Source organism: Cricetulus griseus, chromosome X, assembly GCF_003668045.3.
Source record: "Cricetulus griseus strain 17A/GY chromosome X, alternate assembly CriGri-PICRH-1.0, whole genome shotgun sequence".
NCBI lineage: Eukaryota > Metazoa > Chordata > Mammalia > Rodentia > Cricetidae > Cricetulus > Cricetulus griseus.
In genome coordinates this window covers 67037266-67057938 of record NC_048604.1, presented here as the reverse complement: position 1 = coordinate 67057938, position 20673 = coordinate 67037266, and the positions used below count along the sequence as shown (strand labels likewise).

At 43.8% G+C, this 20673-nt stretch overlaps 1 protein-coding gene across 1 annotated transcript in view; it reads left to right on the top strand.

The window, feature by feature from the left end:
- Window positions 1-595: 595 nt before the first annotated feature.
- LOC103162738 (SH3 domain-containing protein C23A1.17) overlaps window positions 596-20673 on the top strand; it is a 37332-nt gene continuing 17254 nt past the window's right edge. The window contains exon 1 of the mRNA XM_027432927.2: window positions 596-1936. Within this exon, the coding sequence (XP_027288728.1) occupies window positions 596-1936 (1341 nt within the window). The remainder of the gene's footprint in view (window positions 1937-20673) is intronic.

The window sequence follows — 20673 nt, the reverse complement described above, 5'->3', positions numbered from 1 at the left end:
AGTTTCGGTAGTAGAATAAGTCTTCTGTCAACTGGGGGAAGAGGTATGTCCATCCATTAATTTTCCTCCGACTTTAGTGGTAGGTCCTGTTTCCGCGCAAGGAACCACTGTTTCCGAGTAAGGGAGGGGACAGGAAAAGGCAAGGGGACAGGGGCAGGAAAAAGGTCTCCAGGCTCCCAGCATTTTAATGCTCGCCAAGGGCCACGCGACTAGGAAAGCTGCTACCTGTTTGCCACTCAACCTCCTGGAGCTGCCTTCTGAACTCTCAAAGGTTAACTGGGCGCAGAATACACTGACCCTTTACCCTCTTCGCCATCCATCCACGCTTTCAGCACCACGCACTAGACCCACTTCGGCTTCCCTGCAGTCCTCTTTCCGCTCTCCTTCCCTGCCCGCCGACCAAGCCTCTCCACATTACACGGGTTTAGAAGCTCTGGGTCCCTCTCTAAGGCTGCCTCATACACAGTTTGTGTTTTTTAGCAGCCTCCTTGCTGTGCCTGCAGCTGGCTTCTCTGCAAGGCCGCAGGTCCACATTTCAGGCGATCCCAACAGGACCAGATAGCCACCTTCCTGGCGAGCGCTTCCTGAGCGCCACATGTTTGCGCTCCGCCCCCTCGCTTTCTCTGCTTTCCACGATTCTCGAGAGCCACATGTTGGCGCTCTGCCCCCCCTCGCTTTCTCTGCTATCCACGCTTCTCGAGAGCCACATGTTGGCGCTCTGCCCCCCCTCGCTTTCTCTGCTGTCCACGCTTCTCGAGAGCCACATGTTGGCGCTCTGCCCCCCCTCGCTTTCCCTGCTGTCCACGCTTCTCGAGAGCCACATGTTGGCGCTCTGCCCCCCCTCGCTTTCCCTGCTGTCCACGCTTCTCGAGAGCCACATGTTGGCGCTCTGCCCCCCCTCGCTTTCCCTGCTGTCCACGCTTCTCGAGAGCCACATGTTGGCGCTCTGCCCCCCCTCGCTTTCCCTGCTGTCCACGCTTCTCGAGAGCCACATGTTGGCGCTCTGCCCCCCCTCGCTTTCCCTGCTGTCCACGCTTCTCGAGAGCCACATGTTGGCGCTCTGCCCCCCCTCGCTTTCCCTGCTGTCCACGCTTCTCGAGAGCCACATGTTGGCGCTCTGCCCCCCCTCGCTTTCCCTGCTGTCCACGCTTCTCGAGAGCCACATGTTGGCGCTCTGCCCCCCCTCGCTTTCCCTGCTGTCCACGCTTCTCGAGAGCCACATGTTGGCGCTCTGCCCCCCCTCGCTTTCCCTGCTGTCCACGCTTCTCGAGAGCCACATGTTGGCGCTCTGCCCCCCCTCGCTTTCCCTGCTGTCCACGCTTCTCGAGAGCCACATGTTGGCGCTCTGCCCCCCCTCGCTTTCCCTGCTGTCCACGCTTCTCGAGAGCCACATGTTGGCGCTCCGCCCCCCCTCGCTTTCCCTGCTGTCCATGCTTCTCGAGAGCCACATGTTGGCGCTCTGCCCCTCGCTTTCCCTACTGTCCATGCTTCTCGAGAGCCTCATGTTGGCGCTCCGCCCCCCCTCGCTTTCAGTGCGATGGACATGCGTCTCGAGAGCCTCATGTTGGCGCTCCGCCCCCCTCGCTTTCAGTGCGATGGACATGCGTCTCGAGAGCCTCATGTTGGCGCTCCGCCCCCCTCGCTTTCAGTGCGATGGACATGCGTCTCGAGAGCCTCATGTTGGCGCTCCGCCCCCCTCGCTTTCGGTGCGATGGACATGCGTCTCGAGAGCCTCATGTTGGCGCTCCGCCCCCCTCGCTTTCGGTGCGATGGCCATGCGTCTCGAGAGCCTCATGTTGGCGCTCCGCTCCCCTCGCTTTTCGTGCTATATCCATTCTTCTCGAAAATGCAACCTACAGTACTCTTCACGGGAACCACAGCTACTTCTGGTAGGCATCTGCAGCGAGCGCGTGACAGAAGAGGCCAGAACGCAGCGGTGAGTGAAATGTGGTCTAGGTAGAAGAGAGATGGTTAAAATGCCTGTAGGTAAAATGTCTACGTGGGACCTGCAGTTGAAACTAAAATGTCTGGCCCATATAGTTAACTATATGAGAGATAGTTAACTTGCAGTCCAAGACCTGAGGACGAAATTAAATCTGTGCTTGGGAAATGGAGAGGTGTCTAATACGCTTATCGTGTTCCCCAGAGATATAGCTCCCTAGCAGGAAAGATAGCTACAATGCCTGGCTGGTACTCATACAGGGGGTTGAAGATCTGGAGACAAAGGTAAAATGTCTGTTTGAGAAATGGGAACATGCCTGACAACTACCCTGACAGATAAAATGGCTGCCCTGAGAGATAAATAAAATACCTTCCTCAAGACCTGGAGACATAGACATACCTGAAACTGATGGAAAAACTGGAAGGTTGATAAAGATGTCTCCCCGGTAGAGTACAGGTGGCCAAACACATGCAGCATGGTATACAGATCAGTAAAACGCCTGGCACGTAACTAAGATTTGGACCAGAGATATAGCTACGAAACTGCTGGGTTCCAGGACTAAAAACTAAAGATGGCCTATCGGAATAATGGGAGACTTAAGAGTTCTGCCGGGACCCAGGACTCGGGGTTCTGAACGTTTTGCCTTAGATATACAGTTAAAATGTTTGCCTTAGATATACACCTAAAATGTAGGTTCTGAAGGGGTTCTGAAGCTTTGCGTTAGATACACCCAAAACAAAATGTCTGACCCGGGCTGGGGGTTCTGAAGCTTTGCGTTAGATACACCCAAAACAAAATGTCTGACCCGGGCTGGGGGTTCTGAAGCTTTGTGTTAGATACACCCAAAACAAAATGTCTGACCCGGGCTGGGGGTTCTGAAGCTTTGCGTTAGATACACCAAAACAAAATGTCTGACCCGGGCTGGGGGTTCTGAAGCTTTGTGTTAGATACACCAAAACAAAATGTCTGACCCGGGCTGGGGGTTCTGAAGCTTTGTGTTAGATACACCAAAACAAAATGTCTGACCCGGGCTGGGGGTTCTGAAGCTTTGTGTTAGATACACCAAAACAAAATGTCTGACCCGGGCTGGGGGTTCTGAAGCTTTGCGTTAGATACACCAAAACAAAATGTCTGACCCGGGCTGGGGGTTCTGAAGCTTTGCGTTAGATACACCAAAACAAAATGTCTGACCCGGGCTGGGGGTTCTGAAGCTTTGCGTTAGATACACCAAAACAAAATGTCTGACCCGGGCTGGGGGTTCTGAAGCTTTGTGTTAGATACACCCAAAACAAAATGTGTGACCCGTTCCAGGGCTGGGTTTTCAAAATGTATACCTTTATAATGAGAGACTCAAGAGGGCTGCTGGGTACCAGGACTCAATTTCAAAATGTCTAAGGGAATACTAGGCAGACAGACTAAGATGCCTGCTAGGTACCAGGACTCGGGGGGGGGGGGGGCAAAATCTTCTAGAAAACTTGGAGACAGAGCTAAGATGCTGCTAGATACCCAGACTCTGAGTAAAATGCTTGCTGGAAAACTTGAAGACGTAGGAAAGATGCCTGCCTAGTACTCAGGGAGAAAGTTAAAATGACATTTTTCTACCCAAGACATAAAAAAAAAAAAAAAAAAAAAAAAAAAAACTAGTAAAAGGAATGGTCCCCAGCTGGTACCTCAATTTCAATTGGGTGGATCACATTGAATTTCTGACATGCAAAATTATAAGGCCATAGATCTGTGTCGTTTTCAGCCCCCCGAGTTTGTGCTGATTTGTTTACAGCAAGTAACAACTACAGTGAGGAGGTATATGCTGGCCCTTTGACCCTAGTTCTGCCTGTGTATGTGTGTCTTCTTTGAGATTAATGTGGTTATGGGGACATACAGAAAAGGAGTCATGAGCTAGATAGGCTAAGGCACAGAGGATGTCTTTTACAGCATCTCTGTAAAATGCCTCTACCTTATGTATTAGCATAACAAAATACCAGATTGGGTAACTAGATAGAGGCTAGAAGTCTCTAAAATAAAGGTTGGTTTCCGGTATTAGCCCTTCCTACCTTCCTGGATTGTGAGTGGCTTGCTGCACTTTGTCATGTAAAGAGAGATGGGCTTAATGCATCTTCCTCTTAAGAATGGGAGTTGAAGGGATACACTCTGGCCCTGGACACATGGGGAAGGGCCCAGGCCCAGCATAGGAAGATTTGGTGGACTTTGCAGAGCCCCTGTTGGGCCCTACCCTTGCAGGGGAGTGGTGGGTGGATGGGGTGGGGGTAGGTTGGGGGTGGGGGAGGAGGGATGGAGGTGAGGGGAGGGAGAGGGAGAAGGGACTTACATGTGAAACAAGCTTGTTCCCTAACTTGAACTAATAAAAAATAAATAAAAATAAAAGAATGGGAGTCCTGGTGAACTAGGGCTCTACTTTTTTTTTAATTTAACTTTATTTTATGTGCATTGGTTTGAAGGTGTCAGATTCCCCTGGAACTGGAGTTACGGACAGTTGTGAGCTGCATGTGGGTGCTGGGAATTGAACGTGGGTCCGCTGGGAGAGCAGCTGGTGCTCTTAACCGCTGAGCCATCTCTCCAGCCCCAGGACTCCACTTTTAAGACCTCATTTGGTTTGAAATTATTTCCTTTAAAGACTTAATGTCCAAATGCAGTCAAATTTGAATGATTTCTCTCTTGTATTCTTGAATAGAAATAATCTCAGAAGGTCTGGTAATGAGTGGTTTGATGGAACTGGATTTCACAAATATGAAGTTGGAAACTTGTCTGCATGTACTGCTATAGGCATGCCTGAAGCAACTAGACAGCATTTTCTGTCCATTCAACAATTAGCTAGCATGCCCGTGCAATGAAAGTAGGGCCTTCTATTTTAACTCACATGGAATTATACTCTATAAAAGGTGTACTTTAATTTTTTATGGTGAAAAGGTGTATATTTGGAATTATCTAGCTGCATTCAGTTTAGATGATCCCAATTTTGTTGTCAACATCCATAGCTTCATAATCAGGAGCCAACCAAACATACACCTTCTTCTCTTCGCCAGGACTTATAAGGGTGTTGACTTTGGCCGCTTCAGTGTCATAGAGCTTCTTCACAGCCTGTTTGATCTGGTGCTTGTTGGCCTTCATGTCCACAATGAACACAAGCATGTTGTTGTCATCTATCTTCTTCATGGCTGACTCAGTCAGTGGTCAGGAGGAATTTGTTGATGGCATAGTGGTCAAGCTTGTTTCTCCGGGGCACACTCTGTTCTTTCGAGGGTATTTGGGCTGCCTCCAGAGCCGCTTCCATCAGCTACTGGATGAAGGCTCTAGGATGGCATATAAAGTAGTCATCAAACTCATTATCAGGGGAGGGCATTTAAGGTTGCCTCTTGGCTATTGCTTAGATACTCAGTTGGTGCCATCTTTGTAGATCTCTGGACATTTCCCTAGTGCCAGATTGCTTGTTAAACCTATAAGGCTCCCTCTATTATGGCATCTCTTTTCTTGCTCTCTCCTATTCTTCCCCTGACTCAACCTTCCTGCTCCCTCATGTCTTCCTCTCCCCTCTTCTTCTCCGCTTCTCTTTCTCCTGGCTCCCCCTCCCCTCCCCCATGCTCCAACTTTGCTCCAGAGGTCTTGTCCCTTTCCCCTTCTTCAGGGGACCATATATGTCTCTTTCAGGGTCCTCCTTGTTTCCTAGCTTTTCTGGCGGTGTGGATTATAGGCTGTAATCCTTTGTTCTATGTCTAAAATCCATATATGACTGAGTATATACCATGTTTGTCTTTTAGGGACTGGGTTACCTCCCTCAGGATGGTTTCTTCTAGTTCCATCCATTTGCCTGCAAATTTCAAGATTCTATTGTTTTTTTCCACTAAGTAGTACTCCATTGTGTAAATGAACCACATTTTCTCTATCCATTCTCCAGTTGAGGGGCATCTAGGTTGCTTCCAGGTTCTAGCTATTACAAATAATGCTGCTATGAACATCGTTGAACAGATGTCCTTGTTGTATGAATGTGCATCTTTTGGGTGTATACCTAAGAGTGGATTGCTGGATCTTGTGGTAGACTCATTCCCATTTTCCTGAAGAATCACCATACTGATTTCCAAAGTGGCTGTACAAGTTGGCACTCCCACCAGCAGTGGAGAAGTGTTCCCCTTTCTCCACATCCTCTCCAGCATAAACTGTCATTGGTGTTTTTTATTTTGGCCATTCTGACAGGAGTAAGATAGTATCTCAGAGTTGTTTTGATTTGCATTTCCCTGATGGCTAAGGATGTTAAACACTCTCTTATGTGTCTTTCAGCCATTTTAGACTCCTCTATTGAGAATTCTCTATTTAGTTCTGTGCCCCACTTTTTAATTGGATTGTTTGGTGTTTTGGTGACTAGCTTCTTGAGTTCTTTGTATATTTTGGAAATCATCCCTCTGTCAGATGAAGATCTTTTCCCATTCTGTGGGCTACCGTTTTGTCTTGTTGACTGTGTCCTTTGCCTTACAGAAGCTTCTCAGTTTCATGAGGTTCTATTTATTAATTGCTGATCTCAGTGTCTGTGCTACTGGTGTTATGTTCAGGAAGTGGTCTCCTGCCCTGACCTGTGGGGAATCATGCGAGCTCACACCCGGATGTGCTGCAGTCACCAAAGAACCTAGAACGGAAGGGTCAGGGGGAACAAAGAACAACAACAAGACAGGTTTCTGATCAAGCTGCAAATTTTTATTTTTCACAGGGACCTTATATAGGGGTGTCAAGTGGGGAGCTTGGCAGGAAAGGAGAGGTCATTTGAGGCTACTTGCCTGATAACCAGGCTGAGGAATGTCCCTGTGCTTGAGTCCTTGAGAGTGCAGGAAGTTACCAAGGTTGCAGGGTGCAGGTGTTAGATAGTGGGTTAGAAGGTAGGGAAGGGTTGATAAGTAACCTAACCATGAAATGTGTCTTTCCTTCTATGAGCAGGGTTTTTAGGTAACCTGACCATGAAATGTATCTTTGCTACTATAAGCTATTTCATGAGCCCAGATGTTATGTATCAGGGAGTAAAGGATTGAAGGCAGCTATTCTTCTAATAATAGTGTGGTTATACTGGCAGCTTCCGCCCAAGTCTCTTACAGGTCCAAGGTTACTTTTGCCATGGCCCCCAACAGTCTCCTGTACCAATTCATTCGAGGGTACCTCCCACTTTCTCTTCTAAGAGGTTTGGTGTAACTGGATTTATGTTGAGGTCTTTGATCCATTTTGGGGGGGAGATATTTTATTTTATTTTGGTTTTTCTTTTATTTTCCCCAGATTTTTTTATTTGAATCAGAGACAAGATTGTTTTACATGATAATCCCAGTTCCCTTCTCCCTCCCACCTACCCCAACTAAAACCCTACCTATCACATATCCTTTTTGCTCCCCCTGGATGTTGATGCCTTCCATAGGTTGTCATCAGAGTCTGTCATATCCTTTGGGATAGGGCCTAGGCCCACTCCTGTGTGTCTTGATTCGGGGAGCATTCCTCTATGTGGAATGGGGTCCCAAAGTTCACACCTATGCTAGGGATAAGTACTGAACTACTACAGCAGGTCCCGTAGATTTCCAAGGTCTCCTCACAGAAACCCATGTTCCTGGGGTCTGGATCAATCCCATGCTGGTATCCCAGCTATCAGTCTGGGGAGCAAGAGTTCCCCGATGTTCAGGTCAGCTGTTTCTGTGGGTTTCATCAGCCTGGTCTGGACTCCTTTGCTCTTTACTCTTCCTTCTCTGCATCTGGGTTCCAGTTCAGTTCAGTGATTAGTTGTGGGTGTCTGCTTCTACTTCCACTAGCTGCTGGATGAGGGTAGCATATAAGTCAGTCATCAATCTCATTATCCGGGGAGGGCATTTAAGGTAGCCTCTCCTCTGTTGCTTGGATTGTTAGCTGGTGTTATCTTTGTAGATCTCCAGACATTTCTCTAGTGCCTGATTTCTCTGTAAACCTAAAATGTTTCCCATATTATGGTATCTCCACTCTTGTTATCTTCTATTCTTCGCCTGACTCAGCCTTTCTGCTCCCTCATGACCTCTGCATCCCTCCTCTTCTCCCCTTCTCATTCTCGTAGCTCCCTCCCCCCTCTTCCCATGCTCCCAATTTGCTCAGGGGATCTTGACCCTTTCCCCTTCTCCAGGGGACCATGTATGTCTCTCTTAGGGTCCTCCTTGTTTATTAGCTTCTCTGGCAGTGTGGATTGTAGGTGGCAATCCTTTACTCTATGTCTAAAATCCACATATGAGTGAGTACATACCATGTTTGTCTTTTTGTGATTGGGTTACCTCGCTCAGAATGGTTTCTTCTAGTTCCATCCATTTGCCTGCAAATTTCAGGATTCCATTGTTTTTTTCTGCTGAGTAGTACTCCATTGTGTAAATGTACCACATTTTCTCTATCCATTCTTCAGTTGAGGGGGCTGCTTCCAGTTTCTGGCTATTACAAATAGTGCTGCTATGAACATCGTTGAACAGATGTCCTTGTTGTAGGGATGTGCTTCTTTTGGGTATATGCCTAAGAGTGGAATTGATGGATCTTGTGGTAGACTGATTCCTATTTTCTTGAGGAGTCGCCATACTGATTCCCAAAGTGGCTGTACAAGTTGGCACTCCCACCAGCAGTGGAGAAGTGTTCCCCTTTCTCCACATCCTCTCCAGCATAAACTGTCATTGGTGTTTTTGATTTTGGCCATTCTGACAGGAGTAAGATAGTATCTCAGAGTTGTTTTGATTTGCATTTCCCTGATGGCTAAGGATGTTGAACACTTTCTTATGTGTCTTTCAGCCATTTTAGATTCCTCTATTGAGAATTGTCTATTTAGTTCCACTTTTTTTTTTAAAGATTGTATTTATTTATTATGTATACAACATTCTGCTTCCATGTATATCTGCACACAAGAAGAGGGCACCAGATCTCATAACAGATGGTTGTGAGCCACCATATGGTTGCTGGGAATTGAACTCAGGACCTCTGGAAGAGCAGCCGGTGCTCTTAACCTCTGAGCATCTCTCCAGCCCCCTGTACTCTACTTTTTATTTGGATTGTTTGGTGTTTTGGTGGCTAGCTTGTTGAGTTCTTTGTATATTTTGGAGATCAGCCTTCTGTCAGATGTGGGGTTGGTGAATATCTTTTCCCAGTCTGTGGGCTGCCGTTTTGTCTTGCTGACTGTGTCCTTTGCCTTACAAAAGCTTCTCAGTTTCAGGAGGTCCCATTTATCAATTGTTGATCTCAGTGTCTGTGCTACTGGTGTGATGTTCAGGAAGCGGTCTCCTGTCCCAGTTAATCAAAGTTATTTCCCACTTTGTCTTCTAATAGGTTCAGTGTGGCTGGTTTTATGTTGAGATCTTTGATCCATTTTGACTTCATCCTCATGGATTTTTCCTGTGATGAATATGAAATGACCTTCAAATCTCTTTTGATTTTAGTTTGAAGTCTAATTTGTTAGATGTTAGGATAGCTACACCAGCTTGTTTCTTGGGTCCATTTGATTGGAAAATCTTATCCAAACCCTTTACTCTGAGGTAATGTCTGGCTTTGAAGTTGAGGTGTGTTTCTTGTATGCAGCAGGATGGATTCTGACTTCCTATCCATTCTGTTATCCTGTGTCTTTTTATAGGTGAGTTAAGACCATTAATATTGAGGGAAATTAAGGACCATCTAGTGTTCTTGTTTCTTTTGGATTTGTTGGTGGTGGTGGTATTGTGTATGGATTTCCACCCCTTTTTTCTTTTGTCTTTTGGTAAAGTGGGATTATGTATTGCCTATGTTTTTGTGAGTGTAGTTAAATTCTTTAGGTTGGTGTTTTCCTTCCAGTACTTTCTGTAGAGCTGGATTAGTGGATATGTATTGTTTAAATCTGGTTTTGTCATGGAATATCATGTTTTCTCCATCTATAGTGATTGAAAGCTTTGCTGGGTATAGTAGTCTGGGCTGGCATCAGTGGTCTCTTAGTGTTTGCTTCCCCTGGCTTTCTCAGCATGATTTCTTTTTTTTTAATTTAGAAACAATTTTATTTTACATATCAATCCCAGTTCTCTCTCCCTCCCATGCTCCCCACCTGTCCCCATCCCACCCCCCCATTCACTCGCCAGGAAGGGTGATACCCCCTTCCATGGGGTATCATCACAGTCTGTCACATCATTTGGGGCAGGGCTATCTCAGCCTGATTTCTTACAGAACCCAGGACCACCACCATGGGTTGGGCCCTCCCCCATTGATCACTGAGAAAATGCCTTACAGCTAGAGCTCATGAAGGCATTTCCTTGACTGAGACTCCTTCCTCTGATGACTCTAGCTTTTGTCAAGTTGACACATAAAACCAGTCAAGTCAGTTCAACTGACCCTTTGTCAGCTCAACACACAAACATCAGTAATTAAGCCACAACTCTTCTTTTCCTGCCTCCCTCCTCCCGCCCCACCAAGATCTCACATTAAATCATGAATGATTTTAAAAGTTCCACAGTATTTACAAATTCAAACACATTAAAATTTCAGTCTCAGGGCTGGAGAGTTGGCTCAGCAGTTAAGAGCGCTGGCTGTTCTTCCAGAGGTCCTGAGTTCAATTTCCAGCAAGCACTTTGTGGCTCACAACCTTTTGTAATCTGGTGCCCTCTTGTGGCCAGCAGGCATACATGCAGGCAGAACACATAATAAATAAACCAAAAAAAAAAAAAAAAAAAAATCAAGTCTTTCATCTGTGGGCTTCCTTTTTTTGTTTTTTCAAGACAGGGTTTCTCTGTGTAGCTTTGGAGCCTATCCTGGCACTCGCTCTGGAGACCAGGCTGGCTCGAACTCAGACATCCGCCTGCCCCTGCCTCCCGAGTGCTGGGATTAAAGCCGTGCGCCACCAACGCCCGGCTTATCTGTAGGCTCCTTTAAAAATCAAAATTAATTAAATACCTTCTTCAAGAGGGAAGAATAGGGCACCACCACAATCTGAACCAAGCAAAATCAAACTCGAACAGTATAAATAGCTCGATGTCCAATTATCTGGGATTCACTCATGAAGGGCTATGGTCACTTCTGCTCCACCCTCTCCAGCACACACAATTTGTCCTCTAGGCTCTAGCTGGCTCCACTCCACTACCGCTTCTGTTCTTCATGGTCATCTATCTCATGGCACTGGCTTCTCCAAAAAGCTGGTGTCCCTCGCTGCAACTGGGGTGCACTTTCACCAATGCCTCATAGGCTCTCCTCATGGTGCCAAGCCTCGACTTCTTTGCATGACCCCTTCCCTTCAGTCCTGCACCTTCACCAACGACCTTTCCTGGCCTCTCACAGTGTCAAGCCTCAGCTGCTCTCCATAATCCCTTCATTTCTTCAAAACCAGTACCACCTGGTTACGTTTACACATTACTAAGTCTGGCTGCTAGCATGAGGTACAACCTCCGCCACCTCTGGAGCACAGCTGCTATGTGCTCTCAGGAAACACTTCCCAGATTTTACTAGTGATGCTGGTTTTTGTATAATCATCACTTATTTCTTAGCTCCAGCTGACCAGCATCAAGTATCCCCGTAATGTAAAGGTTTCACTTTAGTAGTTCTGGTATCTTATTAATCACAGCTGATTCTTCAGCCCCAGTTAGCCAGAACCACAGAATCTTAAATCAAACTAGCAAATAGCCCTAAGAGTCTTTATAATCTTCCCTCTGAAATTTCCCAAGCCAGGCCTCCACGTTCTGCATTCCTCTCATCATTTTTATCTTGCAGGCTCCTACAGAACATCCCACTGAGGTCTCAACACTCAATGGCTTTTCTAGCACAAAGTTCCCAAGTCCTTCCACAATCCTCCCCCCCAAAAAACGGGATCAGGTCTGTCACAGCAATGCCACACTACACTGGTACCACAAACTCTTGCACCTCACTCACCCAGACTCCTTTACAGTGCCTGTCTACCTCTTCTTACCAACCAGGTTGTAAATAAGGTTTTGTGGTTTCATTGGCTGCGTGTATTAGTAGTGGGTGAACAGATTTCAGATAAAACATTGTTGCCTCACAGAAGCAATGACATCCTAAAATTCACAGTCAAATGGACAGAACTAGAAAAAACCATCCTAAGTGAGGTAACCCAAAACCAGAAAGACAAATATGGTATGCACTCATTTATAAGTGGATACCAGACATAAAGCAAAAGATACCCAGCCTACAATCCACAACCCCAGAGAAGCTTGAACCCTCCCGAAAAAGATAGAAGCAGATGCAGAAATCCACAACTAACCTTTGGGCCAAGCTCCTGGAGTGCAATCGAAGTGAGGGAAGAGCAATAATATGAACAAAGGACTCAAGACCATGATGGGGAAACCCACAGAATCAGCTGACCCAAGCTAGTGAGAGATCAGTGACTGGTCTGACAAATGGGGAATCTGCTTGAGACCGAACTAGACTCCCTTAATACAGATAGATGACAATGGTGTGACTGGGACAATATATGAGGCCAATGGCAGTGGGTCCAAGATCTACCACTAATGTACAAACTGACTTCGTGGAGCCCATTCTATATAGAGAAATACCTTGCCCAGCCTAGACAGGGGTGTGGGGATGGAAAGGTGGTGCCTTGGTCCTGCCTCAACTAGATGATGGGACAGACTTAGAAGACTTCCTAGGGGAGACCTTACCCTCTGTACAGCAGATGGGAGGAGGCGGGGAGTGGAGGGAGTTGGAGGAAAGGAGGGAAGGGGAACTGTGGAATTGGAAGTTAAAAAATTAATTTAAAAATGAACAACAAAAAAAGAAGAGGTCAAGTCTCACAGGAAAGTTTGTACTATGAGTAATTTGTAATTAAACATTGCTTTCCCTAGCTACAGCTAACGCGTAGAAGTGCTCCAATGGGCCAGAGCAGCTTTTATGAGGCAATTTCGTCATTTAGAATTCTAGAAATATTGGAGGCTCTCTCCTCTACTCAGGGACTTATTTCTCAACAACATGCTCTTTCATTTCCAAAATCTTATCATTATTTATACTTACTCCACCACTCTTCATCCTCAATAATACTTTGCTTCTCTCTCGATTTTAACAGATTTGTGTTCTTAGTATTCCTCCCCCAAACAAATTAAACTATAAGAAATGAGACCTCAAATCACCCACCAAACAGGGTGATTAAAGTACTTGTGTTTTTAAAAAGAAAAAACTGGCTAGGCCTGGTGATGCAGGCCTTTAATCCCAGCACTCCTGAGGCGGTGGCAGGTGGATCTCTATGGATTTGAGGCCAGCCTGGTTTACATGGGTTCCAGGCCAACCAGGTATAGCCAGGGCTACATAGCGAGACCCATTCATTATGAGGGAGATGAAAACCGAGATAACTAGTATGATGAAGGGAAGGCCATTAAGTTAAAAGCTAACATATGGTGGTGCAAGCCTGGAATCCTAACACAGGAGGATCATTCTGGCTGCGTGGGACTTGGAGGCTGGCTAGCTTTGGCTACATGAAACCCTATCTTTAAAAAAAAAAGGAGCGGGGTACGGAGCATTGTGGCTCACGCCTTTAATCCCAGAACTCGAGAAGCAGAGGCAGGAGGATCTCTGTGAATTGGAGACCAGCCTGGTCTACAAGAGCTAGTTCCAGGACAGCCTCCAAAGTCACAGAGAAACCCTGTCTTGGGGGGGCGGGGAGGAGGGGGGAAAAGTGGTGGTGGAAGAAAAATGGATCAGCAGCAGTTAAGAGCACAAACTCCTCTTCCAGAGGACCCAGGTGCTCTGCTACCCACAAGGTGGTTGGTGATTCTAACTCCATTCCTTGGGATACATCACCCTCTTCTGGCCTCCATGGGAACAACATCCACACCTGATGCATAGACGTGCAGAGCACTCATACATAAAATACAGTTCTCTTAAATTTTATTTTTTAATTTATTTTTATGTGTAATGGTGTTTTTCCACATTTTGTATGCCTGTCTGTTTGTGTAAGATCTGGGAGTTACAGACAGTTGTGAGCTGCCATGTGGGTGCTGGGAATTAAACCCAGGTCCTGGGTCCAATGAGCCATCTCTCCAGCCCTCAGTTTTCAAAATTTTAAGGGAAGAAATTATCATATACAAAAACAACGTTTTCAAAACAAAACATTTTATTTGACAACAAACTTCCCTCACCCACCCACCCACCCTGGCTCGTTGTGACATGTGACTTTAGATTGCTTTATGGTGGTCATTCATGCTAAGCAGCATTTTTTTTTTTTAGTCTTCAAAATACCCAAGAGTCAAAAGAAGTTCCGCATTCCACATAAGTTCACAAGTCCAAGTATCATCCATGTGTTTTGGTATGAGTTCTTTTACAGTTGGTTGAAGAGATGACGACACTGTCTATAACAACAATAAATTTGTTTACAAGTTCACTTATGCAACCAAAGCAGATGATGATAAGATGCTCCTTATTTTTGCTTAATCCGTAGTCATATTGATGGCAGAAACTGTGAAAGGAAGGCTTTTAGTTACTTTTTCCTTTTGCACTTTTCCGGAATGTAGCCCCCATCCCTACCCATTGAAAGGGATATTACTGAGTCCAGACAATCCCGCACATTAAAAGCTAACGTTAGTAACACTTTAGCTGTGTCTGATGCCCAATTTAGTTTTAATGAAAACAAAACAAACAAAAAACAAAAACAAAAAACTCCCAGACCTCTTCAACCTGGCTCCATCTACTCTTTTCCTTTTTCTGTTTCCTTCTCCCATTTGTGGACGTCAACATTGGCCTGCCAAGCAAAATACAGTCTAATACTTTAAAAGTATGTATGGGCTACAATGAATGAGCTCCCTCATAGCAAATTGTGACTTAAGCTTTAAGGCAACTTGGATAAAAAGATCACAATGAGTAAACTAATATATTTCATTATTATCTAACTCAAGGCTTAGCTGAAAACCATTTAGATGAAAATACATTTTCAGAAACATTTAACAAGTTGATACCTCTTCTCAACATTGTTTAGTTATTGGAACTATATTAAAGTGAAGACCAAGCAGTCCCAATTTAGGTTCCAGATAGCAGTCATGTTCTTAGGCCCAATTGAGAACAAAGGTAAGCTGCTCCTTAGACATAGGTTTGACCTTTTCCTTCACTCTTCCTCCTGTCCCACCCTCTGTGAGTGAAAAAAAAAAGCAGAAAAGGTCAAATCACGGTCAGCTCTCCTTGTAGAGGCATTTTTTTCAAAGTTCTTTTGATAGTCTTTCTTTCCTCCAATTTTCTGATTGTTTCCAATTTTATCATTTTCCAATTTTACGCAAGAATGTTAAAATTTTATGTTATTTTCATCCACTGGCATTATTTTACTGTAGCAAGCCGCCTTGAGTATATTTTGTACAGTAAGGAAAACATTTCTAAAATTACTGTATGCTATCTGATTCTATCAAAGAGACCTTTTCAGGCAGTTTATGCTTTGGCATGTTTAAAAGGTAAAAAGCTGAAGACAGACAAAATTTGCAGATCTATTTCAAAGCCTGCTGCAGTTCAAGAATGGCTTATTTCCCCAGGGATAATACTAAGGAGATAGGAGTTGGGGGACTAGGTGGCTATCATCCTTCCTGACCATTAGTGGTCACGGTCATAGGTAAAATAAGCCATGGACTAGAATAATGAAGAGGTTTTTGTTTTTTTGGTTTTTTTTTTTTTAGCAGAGGGCTCACAACTTTAGGAGCAGGCTTACTACAAAACCCAGCTTCCTGTTCGTTGTAGTGGCCAGAGAAGGGGGTGAGGAGTTAAGCTGCATGTTACTTGGGGACTAAGTCATGCCACCCAAAAAGTAGGCCCAAAGTTCAGCAGTTCCCTGGGAAGGGATGGTATTGGTTTGTTTGTTTGTTTGTTTGTTTGTTTGTTTGTTTATTTATTTATTTCACATCTCAGGAGCCAAATGAAGGCCCAAGAAGAGCATTAGATGCAAATACTTGTAGAATAGATGAAAAAAATGAATGAATAGTAACGTTCCTCCTATATTCTAACCTGAGTCAATTAAAAAGCAAATGTTTTTTCAGTCTAGCAAATGTTTGAGCTATTATTTCTCTTTAATGAAGAACATCACTCTGCTTTTCAAGGCATCTGTAAGTCACACACTAAGTGCCTTTTGGAACAGATGTGTTTCATTTAGCATCCAGTAACATCTTTTGCAATGTGTGCAATTCAAGAAATAGAGGCCCCCTTTTATTTCCATGCTACCATCTTGAGTTTTTTCAGCTAAAGTGTGTTACTGCTGTCCCATCATAAGCTATTGAGATACAGTACACTTTGGGTTATGTCCTTTAAATGTCCTCATTCTGTTAGTACTTCGAACTGCACTTTGTTCAGATTTAAGTTTTTATTAAGTATGATGAGTGCAAAAGTATTTTCTTATTGCTCACATGTCTCCTTGACTCTGAGCCAGGCACCGAGCAAATAAATACCTTTGAAATCATTAATTCATCTTGATTCTCCTTTGAAACACTTCAACTGTAAGAAAAGGAGAATGTTTAACTAATGAATTAAAGGACAGACTTTAAATTCCCTTATCCTGGCTTTAAACTAGGCCAATGAACAAATGACCTTTGGAGCTTCCTTAGCTAGGGATGTCTCCATTATGTTGAATGAATCATGGCCTTCATTTGATTTTCAAAATCTCTAGGTCAAGTCAATGGGTCTTCTAGACCAGACCTATTTAGCTAATTCATCAAGCATAGCACCTCCAAGCAAGCAGCCACTAAAATATCATTTACTCAGTAATCAGTTACATTCTATAGGCTGGTCGTGCGTACACACATCCATAATCTCAGCACTTGAGAGGCTGTAACAGGAGATTCACCAACTAGAACCAGCCTGGGCTGTACAATGAAACCATGTCTTAGTGTCTCCTCCTCAGCTGATTGGTGATCTGTACTGCTCTCTAGGTCCACCTCACATTGTAGCTTTAGGACCTAGATTAGCATATGCTATATAAACAACGTTTTATTAGATATTACAGTTTGAATGTGAAATGTCCTCCACAAGCTTATGCTCTGGGTGTTTGGTCCTCACCCAGTCCTCTATTTTGGCAGGTTCTGGATCACATCTGATGCTCTGTCCTTCTGTTCCCTGATATCCAGGCCTGATTCTGGCCCTTTCTTTTCACACCTTTACTGGCAGGATAGTTCTAATTCATCTCCAGCAGCAGTATTCAACATCTAAGAAACTGGATGGAAAACAGCAACTAGAACTTTCCCCCCATCTCTTCAGTCAAGCCAGCAGGAAAGTATCCTTTTAGACAGGATAATCCACTTAGCACACTGCCATATACAAATCCATTTTTTTTTGTTGTTTTCATTTCATCATTGAAGTTAAGTACAGTTTAAGTCTAGATCTCACATGTCCTGTGAGTACTGCACGAGAGAAAGCAATCTGTTTGCACAGCACATAGCACAGTGAAATGTATATATTAGGTGATAAGCATTCTGAGTAAGTGTTATCCATGAAGAAACTCAGAAAGTTATCACTGTCCATGGATGAAGCTGACAGTTAGGTACTGACTTTATAGAACTGCAGACTTCATAAAGCCCCACACAGATCTTTGTTGTGGGTATATAATGTTATGGACAATAGTAATGATAATGAATTTTTTGTAATCCCAGTGTCTGGAGATAAAAGCAAATAATTGACTACTGGGAATGTATGGCAGCTTACAAATTATAATTAACCTTGCACATAATTTCTTTAGATACATGGGACACTAAGGATGCTTTGTCTTTGCATCTCAGTGCCTAGAAAGGACAGTTTTGTAATAAATGACTGCCACTCAGTCTTGCATTCATCCGAAGCTGAATGTCTCATATATTCACAGTGCTCAACAGTTATTTATTTGCTTTGTTTGCACAGTGTAATAAATGTGACAGAATTTTAAAAGCCTGGAAATTGGTACCAAACAAGAAAATGAATTGTTACATTTATATGGTACCCCAAAGTTCATAAAATGCCAACATACACATGACTTTCAGCTTTGGGCACACCAAAATGTAAATGTGTATCTCTCCTGTGCCCACAAGAAGGAATATACCAGGGGCTGGAGAGATGGCTCAGCTGTTAAGAGCACTGACTGCTCTTCCAGAGAATCTGAGTTCAAGTCCCAGCAACCACAAGCATCTGTAATGAGATCTGGTGCCCTCTTCTGGCATGCAGGCATAAATGCAGGCAGAACACTGTATACATGATAAATAAATAAATCTTCATTTAAAGAAAGAATATACCATATATAGATAATAAATACTGATATATTCATTCAGCAGGCATTTAACCTCACTGTGTTCCAGGGCTAGCTTCAAATGTCGAGGCTCAAGTGGTCCTGCTGCTTGCTTCAGCTGCCTGAACTCAGAGCATATGCTACCACACCCAGCTTGTTAACTATTTATACTATTTCTCATTGTAGGCCAAGAATACAAGGAGAATTTTGTAGAGACCATGCCTATTTTGTAGGCAGTTTTATTTCTGTAGGAAATATGTAATGTTTTGCACTCCTGTAGTACTTTATGGCTAAGAAAGTACACACAGCCATAACATTTTCCTCTATTACCTGCGCAAATGTTCTTGTATTAGCTTGCCCTCATCACTTGACTGATTCAATTAAGCATTATCTCATTCCTTGTAAATAAATAGTGTAGAATGTAAACATTCTTATTTCGTGGCAGAGTTACTCAAGACAATTTATCTTGTATTTCATGTAAACACAAAACCTAACACATAGGAGGTAGTTAATATTCATTCATTCATGCACATAGAGCTATTGACAGCTGCATACTGTGCTCTTCTTTTAAAATGTTCCACTTTCTTATCCCTGGTGATGAGCATGGTATTTTGCAATAGGGGAGTCACTTGTATTTGTGGCATATTTTGTAATTTAAAATCAGTTTCCATGTGTTTTCTTTTTTGCTATCTGGTATAATGTATTTTACTGAAAATCACCAAAGCAATAGAAACACATTGGCCCTAAGTATATAGATTATGCTTCATTCAAGCCATATTATATTTATATTTTTAACAAAGCATGTTTTTACTCATTATTCCTACAGCAATCTTTGTACCCATAGCACACAGGCCAATAGAATGCATGTACTAGGTAATATGCATTCATTCAACACTGACTTACAAGTTTTAGTGTGCTTTATGGTTTACAAAGTGTATTTATTTACTCATTTTTATGTACCTGGTAACATCTTCATGTTACCTGGAAGTGACCACAGTTAAGCATCACATCCTTAGTGCTCAGCACAAAGATAGGCATAGAGAAGGAAAGTACTGTTATTCAGACATGTTCCCTGGCATTTATATGAGGGCTTGGTCAAGTCCAGGCAACCGGCCAGTGAGGGATTCTTACCTTCTGAAAAGGTAAGAGAATATGCGACTGAGACCAACCGCCCACAAAGCTTCAGGTATTTACAGTCTGACTCCTTACAGGAAAAACTCAAATTACATTTTCAAATGTTCAGTATGCATGGCTGCCAATGTGCTTTGAGTATGTTACTTTTTTCTCCTGTGTTTGTATCAGTCATTTAAGTTCTCTCTTAAAGGGGGAGGAGGGGTAGGAGAAACATGAAGCCTGTTAAACAGTCCCAAATTCTCTCATCATTAATCCTAAAGGTGGGTGTTAAACCCAGGAGTAGGTTCACTGTCCTGCACCAAATTACTTGGCCACCACAAAGAGCAGGGAATTCAAACTTCAGTCTGTCCCAAACCTAATCACTGCTATCATTAATAGAAATCCATTTCCTGCTCACCTAAGCCCAAAGAAGGAAGGTAATGCTGGCTGGTCCTTCTCAGAAGGTCGGCACATTTGCATATTGCTTGTCTAATTCTTCTCATTGGTCTGGAGTAGGTCTTCATATTTTCTCTAGATAGCCTGATACTGTTCTCCCCTAACAGTCTGATGCTTTCCTTTCTCATAGCCTAGGGCTTCTGAGTTATGGAGGATGGAAGTACAGTATCTGTATGGATGCTTGCTTCTAGGGGAATATCAAAAGTCAGACTAGATACCACTGGCTGGATTTTGTTCTCTCTCTCAAGTGGAGCAGATGTGAAGAGAAATGGAAGTTTTAAAACATCAAAAATTTAACAAATGGCTAAATCAAGTTTAAAACAGACTAAAGATTGACCCCTGTACAATACTGTCATTCTAAAAGCTTGTTTCTTTATAGTAAATGACACCATTGAAAAGTACATCTCAAGCAAATCTGGCTTAAATGGAAATCTAAGAAACAGAGGGAGTGCTGATAATGTCCCAGGAAAAGGGGGATCTCATCTTCAGATTTCCCCTGGTCTTGGGGTTCTATTCCCCCCAGAGTTTTAGGCCATAGGCCTCCAATTTCTAGCCTTTATCTCTTAGACCTTCTGTCCATATAGGCTTGAGTCCTTAGATCTTGGGCTTGGACTTAGCTTAGGTTTTGTGTCTTATGACACAGGTCTCAGTTCTTAGACTTCACGTGAGTTCTGTAGAAGCAGCCCCTCTCTTTGAGTTATGAGCATTCTGTCCAGCCAGCCAGCTCATACAGGCCTTCTGTGTATCTTGGTCTTCAAGTCAAGTCACAAAACATGTCTTCCACTTTGAGCCTTTTCATGTGGTCATTTCAGTTCTACTTCCATCCTGACGGGAGTGCTGTCAGATTATTTCGCATGTCAGTCTGGCATGAAGAACAGCCACTGGCAACATTCAGCACCTATTGGGAAGGGGCTAAGAAGACTCTCTGTGACACATGACACACACATACACAAAGAAATACCCAAGAAAAGATTAGAGTAAGGGAGGTAGACAGAGACTGAAATGCTCA